At 33.0% G+C, this 21,830-nt stretch overlaps 3 protein-coding genes and 1 pseudogene across 16 annotated transcripts; 3 read left to right on the forward strand and 1 right to left on the reverse strand.

The window, feature by feature from the left end:
* Positions 1 to 4,194: 4,194 nt before the first annotated feature.
* Positions 4,195 to 5,444, forward strand: LOC104769265 (uncharacterized). Its single transcript, XM_010493432.2, has 2 exons — positions 4,195 to 4,570; positions 4,796 to 5,444. Exons 1-2 carry the CDS (start codon positions 4,403 to 4,405, stop codon positions 5,366 to 5,368), a joined length of 741 nt encoding a protein of 246 aa, XP_010491734.1. The 5' UTR covers positions 4,195 to 4,402; the 3' UTR covers positions 5,369 to 5,444.
* A 5,369-nt stretch (positions 5,445 to 10,813) lies between these two features.
* LOC104769267 (putative RNA methyltransferase At5g10620) lies at positions 10,814 to 14,358 on the reverse strand. Of its 13 annotated transcripts, XM_087506034.1 has the most exons (11): positions 14,230 to 14,333; positions 14,090 to 14,121; positions 13,868 to 13,984; positions 13,692 to 13,758; positions 13,526 to 13,603; positions 13,195 to 13,340; positions 12,999 to 13,120; positions 12,658 to 12,734; positions 12,078 to 12,572; positions 11,786 to 11,980; positions 10,814 to 11,697 (listed from the first exon to the last, which is right to left on the reverse strand). In XM_087506034.1, the coding sequence occupies exons 3-7, from the start codon at positions 13,915 to 13,917 to the stop codon at positions 13,081 to 13,083; spliced, it is 381 nt and encodes a 126-aa protein (XP_087362160.1). In that variant the 5' UTR covers positions 13,918 to 13,984; positions 14,090 to 14,121; positions 14,230 to 14,333; the 3' UTR covers positions 10,814 to 11,697; positions 11,786 to 11,980; positions 12,078 to 12,572; positions 12,658 to 12,734; positions 12,999 to 13,080. The 13 variants fall into 13 exon arrangements, with proteins under 13 accessions (XP_087362160.1, XP_087362154.1, XP_087362155.1 ...); XM_087506028.1 differs by having other exon boundaries at positions 10,814 to 11,980; positions 13,842 to 13,984; positions 14,230 to 14,358; XM_087506029.1 differs by having other exon boundaries at positions 10,814 to 11,998; positions 13,842 to 13,984; positions 14,230 to 14,358.
* Positions 11,036 to 12,668, forward strand: LOC104769268 (cytochrome P450 81C13-like). Its single transcript, XM_010493434.3, has one exon. The coding sequence runs from the start codon at positions 11,036 to 11,038 to the stop codon at positions 12,536 to 12,538; it is 1,503 nt and encodes a 500-aa protein (XP_010491736.1). The 3' UTR covers positions 12,539 to 12,668.
* A 127-nt stretch (positions 14,359 to 14,485) lies between the features above and the next one.
* LOC104769269 (uncharacterized) lies at positions 14,486 to 19,427 on the forward strand (annotated as a pseudogene). The gene is made up of 6 exons (XR_015592923.1): positions 14,486 to 14,623; positions 15,089 to 15,242; positions 15,333 to 16,852; positions 17,499 to 17,617; positions 17,959 to 18,832; positions 18,917 to 19,427. The product of XR_015592923.1 is annotated as an uncharacterized LOC104769269 (transcript).
* The last annotated feature ends 2,403 nt before the right edge of the window (positions 19,428 to 21,830 follow it).

The following is a 21,830-nucleotide window of genomic DNA, read 5'->3' on the forward strand; positions in this document are numbered from 1 at the left end:
TTAATCGGAAGAACAGCAAATGTGTTTAGATCTATCCCCAATAAGTCTATCACAACGCTAGACTGTCTTTGCCAGCTCAAACAAATTCGTGTTATTCTGGTAAGACTTTACAGCTGTCAAAAATGCTTACTAAATCTACCACGGACAAGAAACCTACCATCACACTCCGAAAACTATTTCAAAAAAATAAACAAGTATACCAAAAATATCTGAAACGAGAGAAGGCTGTCGAATAAATCTGTCGCAACAGGCCATTAGTCTACCATAAATATCTTTTGGGTCATATTGACTGTTGAAGGTGTACATCAGATATTTTTGGTACACTTAGTTTTTGATACACATATACGTCCACCGATAAGTGTACCAACACTACAACTAAGTGTTCCATCTACGTCGACGGCAAAGTGTACCAGCATTACAACTAAGTGTACCAAAAATATCTGACGTACACCTTTAATCAGTCCACGTGTATAAATCTACCATCAAAGGATCGGTAGACTTAGTCCCAACTTCCAATGTTTTTTTTTTTCTAATGGCATTAGCCGTAATTACGTTTTTTCCCAACATTAATTTCAGGGGTAGTATAGGTATAATGGGTTAATCTAATAATAACAAACAATTGTATGTTACTTTTGTAATAAGGAAGCTTTTATGCAATATTCTAGTAACTCACCCTTTTTTTATCCACATTTATAATGCGTTTGTGATATGTATATAAAACGTTATAAAGTAGTCTTTTGAGCGTCAAATAGTAAATTCAGGTTAACACAACTCCTTTACAAATCTCAAACCTAAATGACTCACCGACACATTATTATATCCAACCTATTAGTTTTAAATCATTTCTACTTTCTTGCATCATAATTTGTTTTTGCGTGTTCATCTTATTATGATGTCAAACGGTTTCAAAGAGTTCTTAACTTTTCATGGAAATGGTTTTTACGTATATTTAAATTACACGGAAACCACATTTCTCTTATATATTATTTTGTCACCAATATTAGTTACTTTATTAAGATCCAATTTATTTATTTATATATATATATATCAAAATAACCCCATATTCTTCCTTTCTTTTTGTGGGAGGCAAAATATAGATTACCCCATATTCTACAATGTTAAACATTACATGTCAATGTTTAATATGATTTATGCGTCATAAAAAAGAAAGTTAAATAAAAAATATCACAAAACTCCTAACAAAAAAGTTTAAGACGGTAGACTAAAGAAAACAAGATAAAGTTTTATAATACATTACTGCCACTCAAAACCTTATTTCATTTGGTCGAAAACAAGTTGTCGTTTATAATTTTTTGTCCACTAATCACAAATTTTTGGACTATTTTAACTTTTAAACAAGACACTTACAAATCTATACACCATTTATTTATATTTTTAATTAATTAACGTACCAAAATATCAGATACATATACACTATACTCTTTCATTCGTTTAAAAGAACACACAGAAAACACTTGATTACTTCTTTATATTATTGTTTATAAATATAAAAAAAAAAAACGACTTTTCAATAATACTTGTAGCAGATGGATACAAAATTAGTTCTTAACAAATCGTAATTGTTTTCTAGTATTAAAATGAACGGTGAACCCAAAAGGTAATGCACACTTATACTTAAAAATTAATGGAATTGGGTAGGTTAGAGCATTAGAGAGCTTCGTGCGAGTAGGTTTAGGCTTTGCATTAATATACACTTAAAATATGGTCGAACGTGGACCTCACACATTTCTATTTGCTGACGAGAACTTCCGTATTTGTTTTAATACTTTTAAGATAAGATGAGCTCTTAATACGTTAATAAACCATAAATAAAGTAATCGTGTAAAAAATGAAGACATGTTAGTGCTTCCTTTTTTTTTTTTTTTTTTTCTTTCGATCGATCTCTAGAGATTTCTTTTCCGTAGTGTTGTTGTTAGTTTGTATTGGATCGCACGCAGACACCACCCTCTTCTTTTTTTCCTTTGTCCCAAACAAGACAACTTTTAAAACGATTGGTTACGGCCATGTATATTGTTTTAGTGTTTAATTTGGATTAGTTTTTTTTTTTAATAGTGCAGATACTACTATATTGAACTTGCGTGTTAAATTTAAGTATTGACATGATTAGCTATTCGTTAAAAAAATATTAATTAGACTATGAACTTGGGTCTAAACTTTATTTGCTTGCTCACTTTTTTTTTCTTCTTCTTAAAGTGATTCTTATATATATGATGAATTTCTTTTTTACCCCAATACATGATGAAATTCTATGAGGCATACTGTATATATTAACTTAATATTCACCAACAACAATGATCTATTTTTCGTAGCTCTAGACATATAGTTATCATTAAACACAAATCAAGCATGTCCTTTCAGAAATTTTTTTGGTATTATTAAGACATTATATTCAGAATTAATTTGTTGCAGTATTCAATTTCAGTTAAGATTTCAGAGTCTTATTTAGTTAAAAAGAACAAATCTAAACGTGGAAATGAACTGAATGCACATACGTTGTTTTAAACTATGTACATATTTGGTAGATTATTAAAATGAAGCCGGAGAGTTGTATATATAGCTTTAAAAGTAAACGTCAGATATAGCGTGCGGAATATATACTATATAAGCATCCGATAGATATGTCGATTCATGCATGAATCGCAAATCTAACCCCCGGCCCTTAAGAAAAAAAGTAAGGTAATTTGATCACATGGAAATTACAAGATGCTTAGATTCTATTATAATCTTTATAATTTGTTTCCCCAAGCGCATTATATTCTCAACTAATTGATGCCTAATTTATCTGATCAGAAAATTATACTTTAATTTTATCAAGAAGAATCCTCAAGATTTATTGGAATATTCGCTGATTTTTTTGGGGTCATACAAGTTTTACTTTCTTTATTCGAAGATTACAAGTTAATCTTAATTAGGATTTAGGACTCTATATATTAAAATTTGCCGCAGACTCATCATCAGTCACTAGACCAAATAATTCACTTGACCGACTTAAAATAATTGTTTGCATAGAGTAAATATGACTTGAACAATCGATCGGTTTTCTTATTAATTATACAGTATTACGATTCCAACTACGTTTATCAAAACTAGATATTTGTTCAGGGTTTAAGTAATTAATTACGGCTGCTTGGTTTTTTAAACTTGTAAAGGCTAAACCTGAAACTCAAGTGGTTTGTCCATATCTCTCAACTAGTATTCGTGCGTACATGTAATGATTTGTTACTGTAAACATATTTATTAGTGTTGTGTGTTTGGTATGAGAGCATGCACATATTTTATACAGAATTTGCATGTTACTTTCACATCTATTTGTAGAGTCAATATACGTACATATATATTTATATTATCTACACATTATCTTAATAAAAATAGTGTGAACAAAAAGGTATAAAGTAGTCGTAGATGAACAAAGAAACAGAAGGACAAAGGGTTTTAAATTTCAATAAGCATGTATTTCTTTATAGACAAGAAATGAACCAACCATTAACCAATTGGGTCTGACTCATGTTCAAGAAACTTTACAAGTTACTTTATATTCTTTCAATTATTCATTTTTTTATCTTTATTTTTATAAAAAGATTTAAGTGCACCTGTTCCACAATCGCGCGAGATCCTTCCTACGAAGAGTACCAAATATATGAGTACCGCGTTGGGAATTAAAAAATGAGATAAATCGTTTACTTGAATATTTGTAGTGACCAATACGGAAATTGATTTGTAATACAGCGATGTACATTTTCGATTTGGGATAGTTCTAGTTTATACTAAAAATTAAATGACATGCACTAGAAATGTAGAAGACTGTAATGACGTGGAGATAAGTTAGGTCATAGTGTAACATACTAACATGTGTACATGGCGTCGTCTACAACTAAATCTATTCTGTTATCATCTTTGTGACATGTTCCAAAACCATCTAATCTAAAGTCTTGTCTCCTTTATATATACGGACATTTATATATCACATGTGCGAATATACAGGCAATGAGAGACAAAATTCAAAAAAGAGGTCTAAAAGGGGGACAAGTGTGGTAATTAACCTTAATTTAAGGAAGGCCAAATGTTTAGTAACAAAATAAATATATGCGGGCTAAACGTAGATTCCAAATCATCTCACAAAGTGGGGTACAGAAGTGAACACTAATAAGTCATAAAGAGACAATAAGCATCAACACTGAGGTTATATGAAAATGAATAACCAAAAAGAAATGGTGGCCCTTGTAATTCTAAAGGGCAAATTGCGGAACAAAGATTTTGACTAGAGAGGAGTTTCACTATAAATATATGGAGACAAGGGCCAAGAAAAATAAACCAACACTATAAGAGTTTTGGAGACAACAAGAGCAAGAAAGAAAGAGATTCATAGAAAAAGAGAGATCAAATGGAGTGGCAGAAATGGTACTTAGATGCTGTTCTTGTGCCATGTGCTCTACTTATGATGTTTTGTTACCACATCTACTTGTGGTATAAGGTTCGAACCGATCCATTCTGCACGATCGTAGGGACTAATTCGCGTGCACGTCGATCTTGGGTAGCCGCCATCATGAAGGTATATATTACTCGAAAACGATATATCCCAACATAGTCTTTCAAATCTTGTTATAAGTGATTGTTATAAGTAGTAATCATCATACTGGTTGAGTTCGGAAGTAAACTTCATTGAACAATACCATAGTTTTCAGTAACCGCGAATTCAATGGAAAACTGCATATACAAAAAATTAGATTAGGGGTCGGTATATGAATTTAACAGTAAATGAATGTCTCTTGGTCAGGACAACGAGAAAAAGAACATCTTAGCGGTACAAACGCTACGAAACACGATAATGGGAGCGACGCTAATGGCAACTACTTGCATCCTCCTCTGCGCAGGCCTCGCTGCCGTTTTAAGCAGTACTTATAGCATCAAGAAGCCGTTAAACGACGCCGTATATGGCGCTCATGGTGACTTCACAGTCGCACTCAAATACGTAACCATCCTCACAATCTTCCTCTTCGCCTTCTTTTCTCATTCACTCTCCATTCGCTTCATCAACCAAGTCAACATCCTCATTAACTCTCCTCAAGAACCCTTCTCCGATGATTTCAGTGGAATTGGAAGCTTCGTGACACCCGAGTATGTCTCCGAGCTACTCGAGAAAGCTTTCTTGCTCAACACGGTAGGTAATAGACTGTTCTACATGGGCTTGCCTTTGATGCTATGGATCTTTGGGCCTGTGCTTGTGTTCTTGAGCTCTGCGTTGATCATTCCTGTTCTTTATAACCTCGACTTCGTATTTTTGTTGAGCAATAAGGAGAAGGGTAAAGTGGATTGCGATGGAGGTTGTGATGATACCTTCTCTCCTTAATTATATCTGTTGATGTTAAATACATATAATGTTTTTTATAAATTTTACAAACAAAAATGATAAAGTTGTTTGTGAATACTAAATTGTTTCGGGTAACCGATATTTCTAAGACGAAAATTACTTCATACATATACTTAAAGGACTTAAAGAAATTTGGAGAAAAATCACAGGATTTTATTTTTAGTGCAGTCTTTTATTAAAGACAAAAAATGCATGTCAAAAGACTCAAAACTAGTTAAGAATTATAACTAAGTAATCTAAGTTCATATATATCTATATCTCTATATATATATTGTTTTACGTACATGTAAGCTTTAATACAAAGATTTTTATTTTATTTTACTCACCCATTTTGATAAAATCTGGAAATTAAAAATGACTTGACAAAAAAAAAAAAAAAAAGTCATGAAAATTCAAGTTAACAATTTTTCCTTAAACTTATCCTGAATATATAACGAGTTAGATATGTTAAGTTATTATTATCATAAAATTTTAACTCCAGAGTTATTATGATCATCTACATCATGAATTTCTAGTAAAGAACTTTGAGTTATATTATCTTCCATAAACTTTAGATATCTTTCCTATTTGCTTTGGAGAAGAATTAGAAAATGTTAAGATGCTTGAAACATCGGAGCTTCTTGGATAGAAATCCTATCCTTTGAAGGTTTTGTAAACAAGCTTGAAAAATGCGGTCAGAAACGCATTGATTACATCGCAGTCTTCTCCAATGTGAAATGCCAAAAATACACATAGACATAGCAGGTGCATGTGGAAGCGCACAATATATAGTCGCGACCATCACATCCTCACTAGCCGTTCTAGTTGTAGCACGACTACATTAGTAAGTCATCCTGCTACTGTTGAAAGAAAACTAAGGTAATTAAACCATTCAGATATTTTTTTTCTTCAATGTTTTATCAAAACCTCTCGAGCATTGACATTCGATTATTTGGACCCAAAAAAAAAAAAAGTGAGATAGATGGAAACAAATCTAGTAAAATGAAGTATACTAGGATTACTATATTAATTTTAAAAATTTTAAATTTATATTGTATTTATTTGTTATTTTATTATTGTTTTATTAATTTAAAAAATATAAAATTTTACAGGTATTTGATATAAGTATTCAAAGTATAGGATTTTTGTAGTGTTTTCAAGGTTTTAACCCGTGTGGTATATATATAATCTAGTAATACATTTATCTCCGGGTACACATCTAAAAGTGTTTTTAAAAAAAAACAATTCCATTTAACTCCCTATATGGGATTAATGCCAACCCGTCTCACCAAAATCAAAATAAGTTTTTGCGTAAAAAAAAAAATCAAAATAAGTTTTTTTATCAATTTTAATTTTGTTAATTGTTCTACCAAATTAGCATATTTTTAGAGTTTATAATTTTTCCATGTCAATATATATAGTTTATGATAATTAATAGAATTTTAATTTTTTTGTAACTCCTCAAAAAAATAAAAAATAAACCAAATTATATGGGGGGTTTTCAACATATTTAATGTGACATTTTATAATTAGATTTTTGGTTTAGGAAATTTATTAATGTTAATATAATTATGGAGATTGTAAACTTTTGTTATGGAAAATATGTTGTATATCATTTAAATTTGAGAGTATCTAACATCCATAAAAATAGTTTTGGAGATTTAATGGGTTAAAACTTTAATGGGTAGAGTTGTTTTTGGAAAAATCGGAATGTGTAGATGTTGTTAAGATTTTATGGCAATAAATGTAATAAATATTGGTCAATTTAAAAAATTTAATATTTCAGTTTCTCTGCAATATTATTTATGGAATTGTTTTATGGGTTAATATTGTAAAAAACAAATTAAATAAGTAAAATTTAAAGGGCATAAACCAAAATGTACTTAAAAAATGTTAATATAAATATATAAAAAAACACAACGAGTGACAAATACATTTCCGGTTCACAAAAGTTTATTGGGAAATGTTTGGTTTTAGTTTAAACAAAACATAAGTAAAACAAAAGCAAAAGAAAAGCAAAATAAAATGTTGTCGGTTTAACTTTTAAGTTATAAAAACTGATCTAGCTGGGTCGAAATTAGGATTCTATATGAATTTGCACAAGAAAGTTAGTTTGAGATCGAAACACGAGTGAATAGCAACATTAAATGATAATGTAATGGATGCTAGTTGTCGCTGTTAGTTTTGCTGGATATCGAATGTAATTGTAATAATCTATGAATTATATTGGACTGGTAGGTAAAAGTTTGAAGATGACGAAAAGAGTAGTTTGGTAAATGAAGAAATCGTGTAATTTAGCTTGTCACGTAATCTTCTTAGGTTTTTTTGTCTGTTTGTGATTTGTCAAAAGAATATTCATCTATCCTTGGATTTGTAATCGCGTAAGCTTGTCACTTAAGCTCTACCCTTTTGATTTTACCAGGAATGTTCATGACATTCAATTATTTATACCAGTCAAATTAACTAATTCTAGAGGTAAACAAATAGCTCATAATTACAGAATAAATTAAAATATTGTTTGTGACAATGAAGATAGAACAGAAAGAAGATGTTGGTAAATAAATATATTAATTACATGCAAACTCACATCAAATTTTAAAGTTTTTTTGTCTGTTTGTGCCTTGTCAAAAGAATATTCATCTAATTAATATTGGTATCGCAGTCCCCTTTCTCTAACCTTTTGATTTTACCAGGAATTTTTTTTTTTTTTACAACATTTTACCAGGAATGTTAATAATAATTAATTATTTATACTACTCAAATTAATTAATTCTGAAGGTAAACAAATAGCTCATATAATTACAGAATAGAAAAGGAAAAAAAGGTATGTTTTTTTTTTTTCGTCAAAAAAGTATGTTTTAGATAAATAAATAAGTGAAAAAATACAACAGTAGAAGAAGTTGGTAAATAAACAAATAAACAAGTGTAGTATATATGTAGTAAGACACAAACGGAATAATTTTTTTAAATGCAGAGGTTATCTCTTTTGTTGAAAGTGGCCAAAAATGTAGTAGGACCACAATGTTAGAAATTTGAAGAAATAAAAAATATCGTATTTATGAATGAACTACGGAAAGATTCGTGAGACATACAATATTGTTCTTGAAATATTTAGTAAAATGAAATGATATTGATATATATTTTCTTTTTAAATGAAAAATGATATTGATACTAATTTAATCGGTTGAAGTTTCTACATGTATATTTGTAGAAAGCGCGTTTGTTTTTTGGTGTGGCGTCACCATATAATTACCAATATGGATATGTAATTTTATGTGAAGTCTTTCGCTTCTTTTATTTTGTTTTTTCTTCTAAAAAGAGAAACAATTTTGGGAATAAATTGGATTCATCCATCTCATTTCTTCTTCCACCTGCTTTTTTCTATTACCTTCTTTCTTATTTACCACCTTCCTTTATTTTTTCTTCAAGCAATCTCATGTCGAAGACTATCACAGATCGAATTCAGAGCTTCGACAATGCTCTAAAGTAAACCAGACGGTATCTAGACTAGACGTTTCTCAGAATTTAATTCTATCGGTAGCCGTGGTTTCAATTGCTGTGACATTTCTCTGCGCGTTGGTACTCGCTGACGTGGTTTCCAACTCGATGACGTGGTGGACGGTCATACTCATCATTGCTGGTGCACTAGGCCATCATGGCATCACCGTCATTGGTCTTATGTGGATAAAAAATCTGCTGCTATAAGTTCCACCCTTGGTAATAATTTTTTCTTTAACGCTTTTAATTAATTTTCCAATCAAAAATCTTCTTTTTAGTATTTAAATGAAAAGTTTTGTTCTTTTCAAAATGATAATTGTTCGCATTATTTGTTAGAGTATAGTTATACGCACGCATGCAAATGGTATTATTTTTCATAGGAAAGAGTACATGTTTTGGTTTTAGTTTAAACAAAACATAAGTAAAACAAAAGCAAAAGAGAAGCATAATAAAATAATAAATAAAAAAAAACAAAAAAAACTATATATATATATATATATATATATCCTACTATATTAATTGAGAAGTACAAATATGAAACTAACCTTAAAATATATAAAAAATTACATTCAATTGCCATTAGAAAAAATTAATTAAGCTTAATTAACTAATTTAAATAAATATAATTAATTAAAAATAAAAAACACTCACAGATCAAATATTAAAATATCTGAAAAAATCTAAAAATTTTTTTTATCTCTCTAATAAATTATGGACGAAATTACTAATTATCTTTTAAAAAAATATATAAACTAATCAGAATTTTAAAAACTAAGATTTTATATCCAAGTATACAAATACAATTATTTTTAATAACTAAATTCTAAGTTTTTGTTAAGTTTTCAAATTATGATTCTCCTATCATCTTTATTTTATTTTATTTACAATTTGTTTGAAATTTTCATATAATACTTATAATTAATAAAATGCATATTTTTTTTCTGCATATGTTGTGATTTGAATTTTTAATACAAAGATATATTACTCATTGTATGAAAATGGGTGTTTTAATTTCCAATTGGTGGGTTGGTAAAACTAAATTATATAAATAATAAATTAATAATTTTTATTTGCTCACAATTATAATATTAAAATTACTATTTTATATTTCACAAAATAATGATGCAAATACAATAAACAAATAATATAAAACTTTAATAATACGTCAAAAATAAAATACTATAATATTTTAAAATAATTAGTATTCAAATAGACTAATATATTTACATAAAAATTTAAAATAAATATTATCTCAAACAAAATAACCTTTTTAAAAAAATAAAACAATAACTATTATTATTATATTATAATTTTTAAAAAAAATGTTGATCCGTGCTTTAAGCATGGAATATATCCTAGTATATATAAATACATTCATTTCATTTGAAGAACAAAATCGAAGATGACTTTACATCTCAGTCGAAAGCGGTTAATCCGGATCCAATTCATAAGTGGACTGTTAAATTTTGAAACATTAGAGAATGACGATATGAAAATAATACCATTTGCATGCGTGCGTATAACTATACTCTATATATATAGTTTATGCCAATGTCGATCAGCATCTTGTATCGATCTAATGATGATCATCAACTGCAGATCGATACTCTATATTTCTGAAGTTCTACACTCCAGTTTTTAATCAGCATGTAACACTAGACGTTTCCAACCGGAGACCGTTTACGTGAGTTATGCTATAAATCTACATGAGTTATGCTAAACCTTGAAAATTTGCGTATATATACTTGTTGAATTTTTTTCTGTATAATGGAATTACGAGTTTGTTATAATAGAATTTTAGCTGATTTTCTTAACCTTTCGTAAGTATTTTCAAATTATTTTTATTTTCTATTATTAATTTCAAAATCCATTCGTAATTATTTTCAAATTATTTTTCTTTTCTATTATTTATTTCAAAATCCATAAAATTATGAAAGACAAAGCAAATGCAAATCATAATCTTTTTTAACCTTGTGTAAACAATGTTTTCCCATTTGTTTAACTGATCCTTTTAATACAAGAAATTGCTGACAAAAGAAAGATTGATATCAAAACGACAGTGTTTCGATGTTGATGAGAGAGACTGAAGAGTTGAGACCACAAAGGTTTGGTCAACGCAATGTTTTTTTTCCCTTTTTCATCTGAAACGAGATTGACCAAAAACGGAATATGGAAAACCTCTGGTTCATCTTCTTGATCCTCACAGCTACTTTGGTCTTCTTCATCTCCAAGTTACTGTGGAGTCAACAAAACCCTAACTTACCTCCAAGCCCTAAGCCTCTTCCGATCATCGGCCATCTTCACCTCATCAAGAAGTATCCTTTACCACAAGCTCTGCGTCACCTCACTTCAAACTACGGCCCGGTTGTGTTCCTCAGATTCGGATGCCGTGCCGTTTTGTCCCTCTCTTCTCCACAATCCATCGAAGAATGCTTCACAAATCACGACATAACTCTCGCTAACCGTCCCCGAACCATCACCTCTGATCACTTCAGCTATGCCTACAAAAACTTCGGATTTGCTCCTTATGGCGATCTCTGGCGAACTCTCCGACGTCTCTCTACTCTCGAGGTCTTCTCCTCCGCCAGCTTACAGAAGACCTCTTTCATCCGATACCAAGAAGTGTCAAATCTATGTTCCCGCCTCTTTAGATTATCCAGTGAGTCTAGGAGAGTGGATCTCAAGTATCAGTTCAATCTTCTCACTGCTAATGTTATGCTTAGATTAGTATCTGGGAAACGTGGGGTGGAAGATAGTGATCCGGAATCAGAAAGGAGGTTCTTAGATGATTTCAAATCGAGGTTTTTCTCGACCCTATTGTCGATGAGTGTCTGTGATTATTTCCCAGTGTTGAGGTGGTTTGGATACAAAGGTATTGAGAAGAGAGTGATTGAGATGCAGAGGATGAGAGATGAGTACCTCCAGCGACTCGTTGATGATATTCGAATGAAGAAGTTTGATTCCACTGGTTCGGTTGTGGAGAAACTATTGAAGCTCCAAGAATCAGAACCTGAATTCTACTCTGATGATGTTATCAAAGGAATTGTAGTGCTAATGTTCAATGCAGGATCAGATACTTCACCGGTGACAATGGAATGGGCAATGTCGCTTTTACTGAACCATCCATATCAGCTTCAGAAAGTTAGAGAAGAAATCAAATCTAATGTTAAACACAAAGGGCTTATACAAGACTCAGATCTCTCGAGCTTACCTTATCTTCGATGTGTCATCTATGAGACGCTTAGGCTATACCCTGCTGCTCCACTCTTGCCTCCTCACTGCTCATCCAAGAAATTCAAGTTAGGCAACTACGAGATCCCTGAAAATACAGTGTTGTTGGTGAATGCTTGGGCTGTTCATAGGGACAGTGAGCTTTGGGAAGAAGCGGATGTTTTCAAGCCGGAGAGATTTGAAGGGTTTGTTGGCGATAGAGATGGTTTTCGGTTTTTGCCATTTGGAGTTGGGAGGCGGGCGTGTCCTGCAGCTGGACTTGCGATGAGGTTAGTGTCGCTTGTTGTTGGAGCATTGGTTCAGTGCTTTGAGTGGAAAAAGGTAGAAAATGAAGATATAGACATGAGGCCTGCCTTCAGTGTGGCAATGTCTAGGGCTGAGCCGCTTGCTGCATTGCCTAAGCCTTGGCCTGAAATGGTTCCTATCTTGTCTCAGCTCTAGCTCTAGTTGTCAAGAGAGTTGACTTTGAGGATGCCTTTTACATATAAACATTGATAATAAGGAGGGTGAATGATCATGAATCACAAATGGTTACCTAAATAGTGGAATCAAGATCTTACTTTTTTTTGTGTTTGCCTGTTTGGTTCTTTCTTACTTTTTTTGTGTTTGCCTGTTTGGTTCTTTCTTGGTGCTAAACCTGCAAGAAGCAAAGTAGACCTCTTATAGACCATGAAGGGGATCGTCTCATCTTCCACGAGTTGGAGATGCATGGATCAGAATCATATGTTGAACAATCACTGTTGCTTCTACATTCATTTTTAACTTCTATGACCAAAAAATAGTGATGCAACAGACAAGAACAAAAGTCCCACTGGATGAGCCGAATCTGACTCAATCAGAAGCAAAGCAAATTTGGATTGCAAAAGTTCGACGTTCAATAAACAATCTCTGATAACACTACCAGCGAAGAAGCTATTTGGTAATGTAGTTTCTTTATACAGGAGAAAGCAACAGAGAAACCCAAAAAACAGATTCATGCATCATCAATGATGGTAATTTTGTCCCTTGAGAATAGTCCATGCCCTGAAAACAGAAACCCATTTCAGCATATGAAAGCGTAATTTGAATGCAGAGACGGAAAGCATCAATGTTTTCACCTGTAAAGCTGTTCCATCAATACCACAAGAGCTATCTGATGATTCAGAACCATGGAGGACAGTCTAACGGTCACATTAGCTCGCTTCCTCACTTCTCTTCCATGTCCATAAGCTCCACCTATACAAAACGATATCCTCGAAGCTCCCTAAAAACAGAGATAGCCACATTCTTTACTGCTTAATTATCCTATTAATTTTTCCATTTATAAATATAGTGTTTGTCAAGATGAGATTAGCTTCAAACCTAACAAGTCGTTACATACAATCAATTTAATTAGTTTGCAAGATGGTTATAGGTGATGTAAGAACAGAGAGAAAAGTATGAGCTTACACTATTTCCTGCATCCCCAAGTAACTCAGCCATCTGCTCTGAATCAATGTCACGGCCTCTCTCATCAAGCACCACAACCTAAAATCTCAGAATGAGACCCAATCTAGAATGATCAACCACAATGACTAAAATAGAGGATTCTAAAGAGATTATTAATAATAAATACCCAATCATCAGACCCAATAAGCTTCATCATAGCAACCTCCTCATCCTCAACCTGAGCTCTAACATCCCTGTGAATGTGAATAAAAAGACTACTTTTTTCAGAGAAAGCTACCAGAAACGAATTGGGTCTGTCGAATTAGAGGCAACGTACTGAGCATTTCTAGGATTGGAGCGAACCAATGAATCTTCAAAGGAGCAATAAGGTTTAAGCTTGGTTTTGTATTCATCGACCAAGAGTCGAACACCTTCTGATCTCTTTTTCCCCACTGTTATCACACGTATAGGCAGAGCTCTCTGTGAAACCAAAAAGTACCAATCCAATCAAACTCTAAACACGTTCAAATTCAATCAATTCAAGGTAGAAGCTCGAGCAGAGAGATTGTGTTTTTTTTAAGTTACCACTGCTTGACCCGTGTATCTACACGTTCTTCCTGATAAAAAAAGTCACCACCAACCAGATGACCATACACAAATCTTCAACACTGAGTTCGAATTTTAACAAAAAAAACGAAACCAACTTTGGATAAAAAAAAAGAAACCTTTTTCATGAGAAGCAGATGCATATGTCTGATTCAGGTGAGGAGTCATGACAGAGATGGCCATGTTTTTGAGTTCTTCAAACTCAAAGGTCACGATGATTTGCATTCGTGTTTGAACACACTTGACTAATCCACAAGAGATTCGGGTTTAAGGCCCAACTCTTAGAATATGAAATATGGGCTTAACTGAACAACATATTGGCCCAATTATAAGAAAAATTAATTAAAATACTTGTATGGAACCGGCTTCTTCGTCAGGTGTTTCACATGAGCGTGCGTGGAATGGAACGAGGGATCACTATTTCAATTCTAAGGTAGTGTGTTGGATTGAGAATTAGAGCGAATCATTTCTTCGCACTTTGAAAAATAATTGGGCATAGAAGAAGATCATTAGGTCCTGTCTGATGAATTATGTTGCCGATTTTTTTTTTTTTTTATGTCTGTCTCAATCTCAGTCTAGTCGGAATCTTATTTTTGTGTAATTTCTTTTCTGAATTTTTGAATTTGAATTCAGTGTGAAGATTCTGATGAGACTTTCTCTGTCTTTGTTGTTTGTTCTATTCTGAGTCGTATTGTTCTGTTCTGTCTGTAAAGATTAGGCTTCTCCGTGGGATTAAGACATTAAGTCACTGACTTGGCTGGGATATGTTCTCTCTTGTTTGTGCTAAGTCTGGACATTATGTGATACAAATTAATTACAAGTTTACAATACCTACTCATGTTTTGCTGACAGTTTCTAACTAATTTTGTTAGCTTGACAATATTAATTCATGAGTTGTTTGTTCGACTTTAGGACACTCCTTTACTGTAGAACCCAGGTGATATCTTTTTGTGACTATTTTTTGCATTTGAATTACAGGTTAAACAAGTTGTTGGTATGGTTGAAGGAGCCTTATTTGGTGTTGATGCTGGAGAAGGCCCTCTTTGCACAGACTAAATTTGTTCTTGCCAAGGCCCTTGATGTATGGGCTACCACCTATTCTTCTCTTATACAAGGGCAGATCGACCTTCAGGTATACATTGCGTTCTCACTCCCTTTCTTAGTAGAAAACTTGTTTGTCTCATTCATTTTGTTTAGTTTTCGTTTGTATGTGCGTTTCCAGTTTGGTATGTGCGTTTCCAGTGTTTCGTCACCTGTAGAGATGGATATAAAAATACTGAATGAGATCCACCAGAAACTCTATGCCAGGTAAATTAAACTCTATGCCAATGCCGTGTCTAACAGGTATAGGCGGAGTTAGTTGTTCTTACCGGTCTGTCTCTGGTCAATCAAGCAGCAGTCACTCGGAGACCTCATCAAATGCGCTGAAACTGATTTATTTTAGAGGTCAACAAAACGATCTACATTGTGTAGATAGCATCAATGATGCAGAAGGTGGCTCAGATCAAAATGGCAGAGAGGCTGACAACCAAAGTTCACTGGAAGAGATAACTCATTCTAGACGCTGTAATAACAAGTTTTGAAGAAAGGACTGCACGTGTAGAAAAAGATTGATGATTTTTCTCTGAGAAGAAATGATGGCCACCAAAGGGTGGATGCTACTACTGGGTGTTCATCCTCTTCAATTCATGGAGACGAGATCAGGCATGGCTGTCATTTATGCGAAACTAACGAGATACCTCATGAACAGTCGTTGCAAAGTTCTGAAGAAATTGCCACCGTGAGACTGACTGATAAAGAGGCTAGGCCAGCATACTTCCAGGAGAATCTGGCTGAAAGCATTAATCTAACGGTTCCTCTAGTGGAACAAACCGAGGAGGAGATTATGGGAAACGAAGAATCCGATTGGTTTCTACGAGTCAAACAAAATGGGAATATGTAAGGAAAGGGATCTACTGTGTATGCTGTGAGAGCAATAACGAGTTTTTATTGTTTAGGTATGTATGAATCAGTACCAGCGTGCGAAGAAGTGTGCGACATATGACCACTTGCGAAAAGTGTGCGAAGAAGCTAGTGGAAGCTAGAGGAATGTCCCATGTGTCAAGCTCCTGTCATTGAGATAGTCACGTGCCTACTCTATTCTATGAACTCCTTTTACTCTCAGTCCTGATCTTCAGCTCCAAGCTCTGCTTATTCGATTATGGGTTTCACTGCTCCAAGCCCTGCTGTGATGTTTTAGCATAGAAATTACACTGGTTCACCCGGCTCACACTACTTATGAAATGAAATATCAAAAGATTATATAGAAATTGACGACAGTGTACATCTAAACAGCACAGTGTACAACTGTTGTGCAAACCAAAGAAGGAAGGTGGATTGGGACTGCGCTCATTACAGGAAGTAAACGCAGTCAGCTGTCTTAAGTTGATATGGCGGATTCTTCCCATGGAGACTCCTTGTGGGTTAAATTGGTTAAGGATGCAAAAGAGACCTGGTCTTGGTGATCTCAGGGAAGAACAACCTATTGAAGTTGTTAACCAGATCGAAAGAGTACTTGATGGTAGAGATGTCAATGCGAACTGCATCCAAAATGAAAATGCTAGAAGAGGTATACGCAAGTTATGTGGTAGGCAAGTGTGGGTGGATATGTTAAAAATGGCTGAGAGGGAAAGGCAAACAGAGCTGCAGGGTTTGACGCAGCATCATGCTGTATCAAACTTTACTCACCGCAACCGCATTCAGGTTTGTTCATTAGACTTCTTTATTGTTTCCTGCCTTACTGTTATTGTCTCTCAGACATTAAATATGTGCGTATTGTCCAAATTCACTATGTCAGATACACATACAGTCGAGTCAACTCAATTACCAATTTCTTTTAATTACATACAGGCCCCAGCCTTTCCTAAGATTTTACATTCGTGTATCTGGAATAAATGTAGACTCTATGATTAGCACTAGTTCTAGATGCAACTTTGAACCTTTGTCTCAGACAAAAGATGACTGAAAGCTGTGTAGTCACATTGTTTGTCTAATATGATTAAGAAAATTCATAGTCAGATGGAGGATGGAGTCATGCTTGATGGAGTTTATATGATGACTTTTCGTTCTTCCTATATATACCTTCCTTTCACGTTTTCGTCATTTTATACTTACTCTTAAAGGGATTCTAACTTGACGATTGAGTCATAGGAGTTGTTAGATATGCTGAGCATCATAGTTACTTCTTTATATTTTTATGTAATCTTTTTGTTTATCACATTACAAGTCAGCTTAATTGGCACATTGGTTGTTTGAAGTCTGGTGTTGAGAGTTGAATCTATGTATCAACTCTATCTCTTGGGTTTTGGTAGACAAAGCTTGAAATCATGATCTTCAATTGCTTTTGCAGGCATTGCTAAGGGGGAGATTCTTACGAAATGGTGACAACGATGATAAAGAGAAACCAACATCATCTGCAGCTACTGAGTTGGGCTTTCTAAGAGAAAGGCACACTGTATCTGAGCTGAGGTAGCTAATTCATCTGTATTAATATATTCGTTCATATCTTTGTGTATTTTGGGAAGCTTTCATTTCTTTGTGTATATATGTGGGTCAATATCCAATGCAGACCATATGCTTTCAAACCTTAACGATTATTATGGATTAACAGATCTAGTAAATTTTGGAGTTCTTCCGTTCTTTGTTGGCCTTGTCCATCCTGAAGTTAAATGCCAGTCCCATTTTGTATGAGTCTTAATCTGTATACTTTCTGTTTCATCTTATAAGTGCAACTTGAACCTGAAATCGAGACTTCTGTTGCTTTAGAGCGATTAAGAACGTAATTTCTTACTGTGAAATTTCCATCCCAGGGAGGAATTTATATCCAGACTTGACCGGTCTGTCTCTGGTCAAGCGAGCAGCAGTCACTCGGAGACCTCATCAAATTCTGAAAATGATGATAATAGAGGTGAACAAAACGATCTAAATTGTCTAGATAGCATCAATGATGCAGGCGGTGGCTCAGATCAAAATGGCAGAGAGGCTGAAAACCAATGTTCACTGGATGAGGTAACTAATTCCAGACGCTATAATAACCAGAGCACAAGTTTGGAAGAAAGGACTGCACGTGTAGAAGATTGGCAACGGTCAGAAATTGATGATTTCTCTCTAAGATGAAATGGTGCTGAAGTGGACCTGATTAGCCATCAAAGGGAGAAGGCTACTGGGTGTTCATCCTCTTCAATTCATGGAGACGAGGACAGACATGGCTGTCAGTTTCGAGAAACTATGGATATACCTTATGAACAGTCTTTGCAAAGTTCCGAAGAAATTGCCACCATGAGACTGATAAACAGGACAACAAATTTCCAGGAAAATCTGGTTGAAAGCATTAATCTAACTGTCCCTCTAGAGGAACAAACCGAGGAGGAGATTATGGGAAACGAAGAATCCGATTGGCAACTTATTAATGGTGAAACCAGTGCATGGAGAGGAGGCAGATACAGATGGTCCTGAGAGTTTTCCAAATCAGTTATCCCAGATATCATCCGTGGACGAGGACAGAGAAGCCCTCGCCCGCACAGAACTCACAGAGATGCAGCCTGATGATGCTGATCTCCAAAGCACGATACAAGACTGGTCGGAAGAACATTCTGATCAGGACACAGTTTCAATTGGAAGGGCTGCCACATTCTTTCCTCCGGATGATAACGAGAACATGGAACTCAGAGAACTCTGTAGCAGGTAATACTTTGGTAAATTTCTGCCATAATGGCCACACTTTTCAACCTCATTTTATATATCTGATGCTCGCTGTTGGCACTACAGGAGACGTGTCTCGACGAATCTTCTGCAAAGCGGGTTTAGTGAAAATCTTGACCAGTTGATACAGTCCTACATGGACACAGACGAAGCCGAAATCCTGTGGAGTTGGAAGAACACGAGACTTATTCTGACCACACAATAGTAGGTGAAGATATAGAACAGCTGGATGATGCTCAGAGTGGTGGTCAATAACTTGCTCAGAGATCATGACCAATTGACCATCAAGGAGAGAGTGCACTTGGCTTCGTAACATTCACCATGTTAATGTTGAGGAGAGGTTGAGTGGTGTCAAGGGTGGCCATGATGGTAGGCGGCTGAGGGAAGAAAAACGAGAGAATAGGCGAGAAAGAGAAGAAGAAGAAGAAGAGGCAGCCGAAAAAAAGCAAAAAAATATTTAGGGTATTGATACCATAATATGTAAAGAATTGTGTTTTTGATATATTCAACAGTATTATACATTGTGATATTTATACATGCGAGGTAGAAGAGAAACTAGGTTACATACTTCCTAAAACGAGATCAATCAAAATATTATGTCTTAGTCTCTTAGAGTATCATTGTCAAATCTCTAACAATCCTCACCTAGACAACAGAGCAGAGAGAGCATCCTCAGGCGACGACAAGGATTTTGGGCTAAGGTTCTGAAGAGATGCAATCAAACGCTGTCTTTTGCCGTGCAACACAATTCTTTCAGAAAGTTCAACTTCTAGGAGCTCAAGGCATGGGTAATATTCTAGTATGGCAGAAGTACGGTAGATCTCGGAGGCTGAACCGGTGAAACACTTGAGTTTGATAGCATCCACAAAGATCCTCTCCAAACTTCCATATGGCAACAAATCTAAAAAATCACCCTCCAATGGATCTAGAACATGAATCTTCTCCAACACTAAATCTAAACTCTTTGGGGACCATAAGGTTTTCTCCCAATTGCATCCATCAACTCTTAGACTTTCAAGTGAGGAGGCACATGATCTGATGAGGGTTAGGAGAATACAGTTGCTGAGACTTGGTATTGCTTAAGCTTTGTCTTTTTTCAACAATCCTTTTAAAAATTTCTGAACAAGTTTTGTCCATGGTACAGTTTTGACTTTTTTTTTTCATTTTGTTCATTTATGTAGTTTTTTTTTTAAGTAAAAAACAATTATTAAAAATAAAAAGAAAGATAAAAAGTATCTCAAAAATTTAGAGGCAATTCTGAAAACTTCTATCTCTTTTAACAAAACTGTAACAAAATTGTTAAAACCAATATCAAATGTTGTTATTTCTAATATGTGTTGTAAGAGTTTGATTCTATATTTTAATTTAAAAAGTATTATATATAATTAACATTGTTTTCAATTTTTATTTTATTTATATAAAAATAAATATTTCTTTTATATTTCTTGCCTTTCTAATCTATTCATATTTATTTTTTAAATTTCCATAGCTAAATTTAAATTCACATATGTTGGTTTTAACAAAAAATCAAGTTTATTTGAGAATCTTTTTTAAAAGGTTTATCTTCATTATCTATTTTAGATTAGTATCTTATAAGTCATTATTTTTCATACTCTTACAATATTCACCACACAATAAAGTCATGAAGTTGAAAAGATCCATCTCTAATTCTCTATCATGTACTATGGTTATCTCACATATTCATGTATCATTTTTAATAATTTAGAATGATCAATATAATTATCCACTTATAAAGTCTATTTTATTTTGTAAAGTCTATTTTTGTTTTGTGATCCAATAAAAAATATGTAAAGATCAATATAATATTTATATTATTTAAGATTTGAGGTTTTTGAAAACAAAAAGAACTTAATTATAAAAATTGATTTTCTTGATTTAAGCAAAATGAAAAAGTGAAATATAGAAAATAATATAATTATTAAAATACCATTAAACTAAATCCTCTAAAGATGAAACCATTAGTATGAAATCTAGCACTATTAATTAAATTGATGAGTGAAAAAAAAAATAAACAAAATGATTGAAGTTATTCTTGGGGTTTTAAAAAATCTTTTGATTGAAGTTCATATAATTAAAAAAAACTAATTTAGTTTGTCTTCAAAAATAATATTTTCAATTTGGAATATTATGTGTGAGTGTTGACTTTATATCAACAAAACAATCAAAAAGTGTAAGTTTAAATTTTGATTGAGCCACTTGGTATTCTTTTCTTTTAAGTCAAAAATAAATTAAAATATTTATTTATAATTAACCCAGTTTTAAAGGCATTTAACTCTATTGAACTCTACATTTAGCTCAAATGTAACTCCTACCCAATAATTTTACATTCATTCCTCCAACTAATATATTTATCTTTCAAGAAAAAGTGTTTTTGGTAAAATTTTAATATTTTTTAATTCTTTTAATTGCATTAAACTTTGAAAGGAGGAATATTTTATATACAATAATTTTATACGTAGTTACTAAATTTTATGATAATTTTATTTGATTCAATTTTACTATACTACAGTCTTATGTTTACAATGTCATTAAGAAAAAATCTTTAAATCAATGTTTAACCTCTATAAAACATAATCATAAACATAGATTTTCTCATATTAGGAAAATGTTTAAATTTCTATATTATTATTTACATTAATATAGCTAATCAATTTGTAATAATTTTTTGTGGTATTGGTTAATTTTTTATTTCTAGAAAAATTTATATATTTTAAATTTTTATAATAAATAATCATACCAAAAAAATGTTGACAAAAGTGTTATTTTGAGAAATTGCTATAATTTTTTTGAGATTCATACATTAGTATGATTTTTTTGAGATTATACATTAGTAAAACAATATTTTAGTTTAAGAAAATTTAAGAAATATAATCAAAACTATTATGCATACAACCACGCATTGCGTGGACTAATTACCTAGTTCACATTTAAAAGGAGCCTAAGTTAAGTTTACTAGAGC

This window comes from Camelina sativa, chromosome 20, assembly GCF_030686135.1.
Source record: "Camelina sativa cultivar CO46 ecotype springtype chromosome 20, ASM3068613v1".
Taxonomy (NCBI): Eukaryota; Viridiplantae; Streptophyta; class Magnoliopsida; order Brassicales; family Brassicaceae; genus Camelina; species Camelina sativa.

Bases quoted from the DNA above. Each gene is read 5' to 3' on its own strand.
- LOC104769268 (XM_010493434.3), top strand. From the start codon at position 11,036: ATGGAAAACCTCTGGTTCATCTTCTTGATCCTCACAGCTACTTTGGTC.
- LOC104769267 (XM_087506028.1), bottom strand. From the start codon at position 14,335: ATGCAAATCATCGTGACCTTTGAGTTTGAAGAACTCAAAAACATGGCC. The intron at 13,985-14,089 runs GTAACTTAAAAA...TTGGTTTCACAG, and splicing joins GATACACGGGTCAAGCAGTG to AGAGCTCTGCCTATACGTGT. The intron at 13,121-13,194 runs GTGAAAACATTG...TTCTGTTTTCAG, and splicing joins TTGATGGAACAGCTTTACAG to GGCATGGACTATTCTCAAGG.
- LOC104769265 (XM_010493432.2), top strand. From the start codon at position 4,403: ATGGAGTGGCAGAAATGGTACTTAGATGCTGTTCTTGTGCCATGTGCT. The intron at 4,571-4,795 runs GTATATATTACT...TCTCTTGGTCAG, and splicing joins GGGTAGCCGCCATCATGAAG to GACAACGAGAAAAAGAACAT.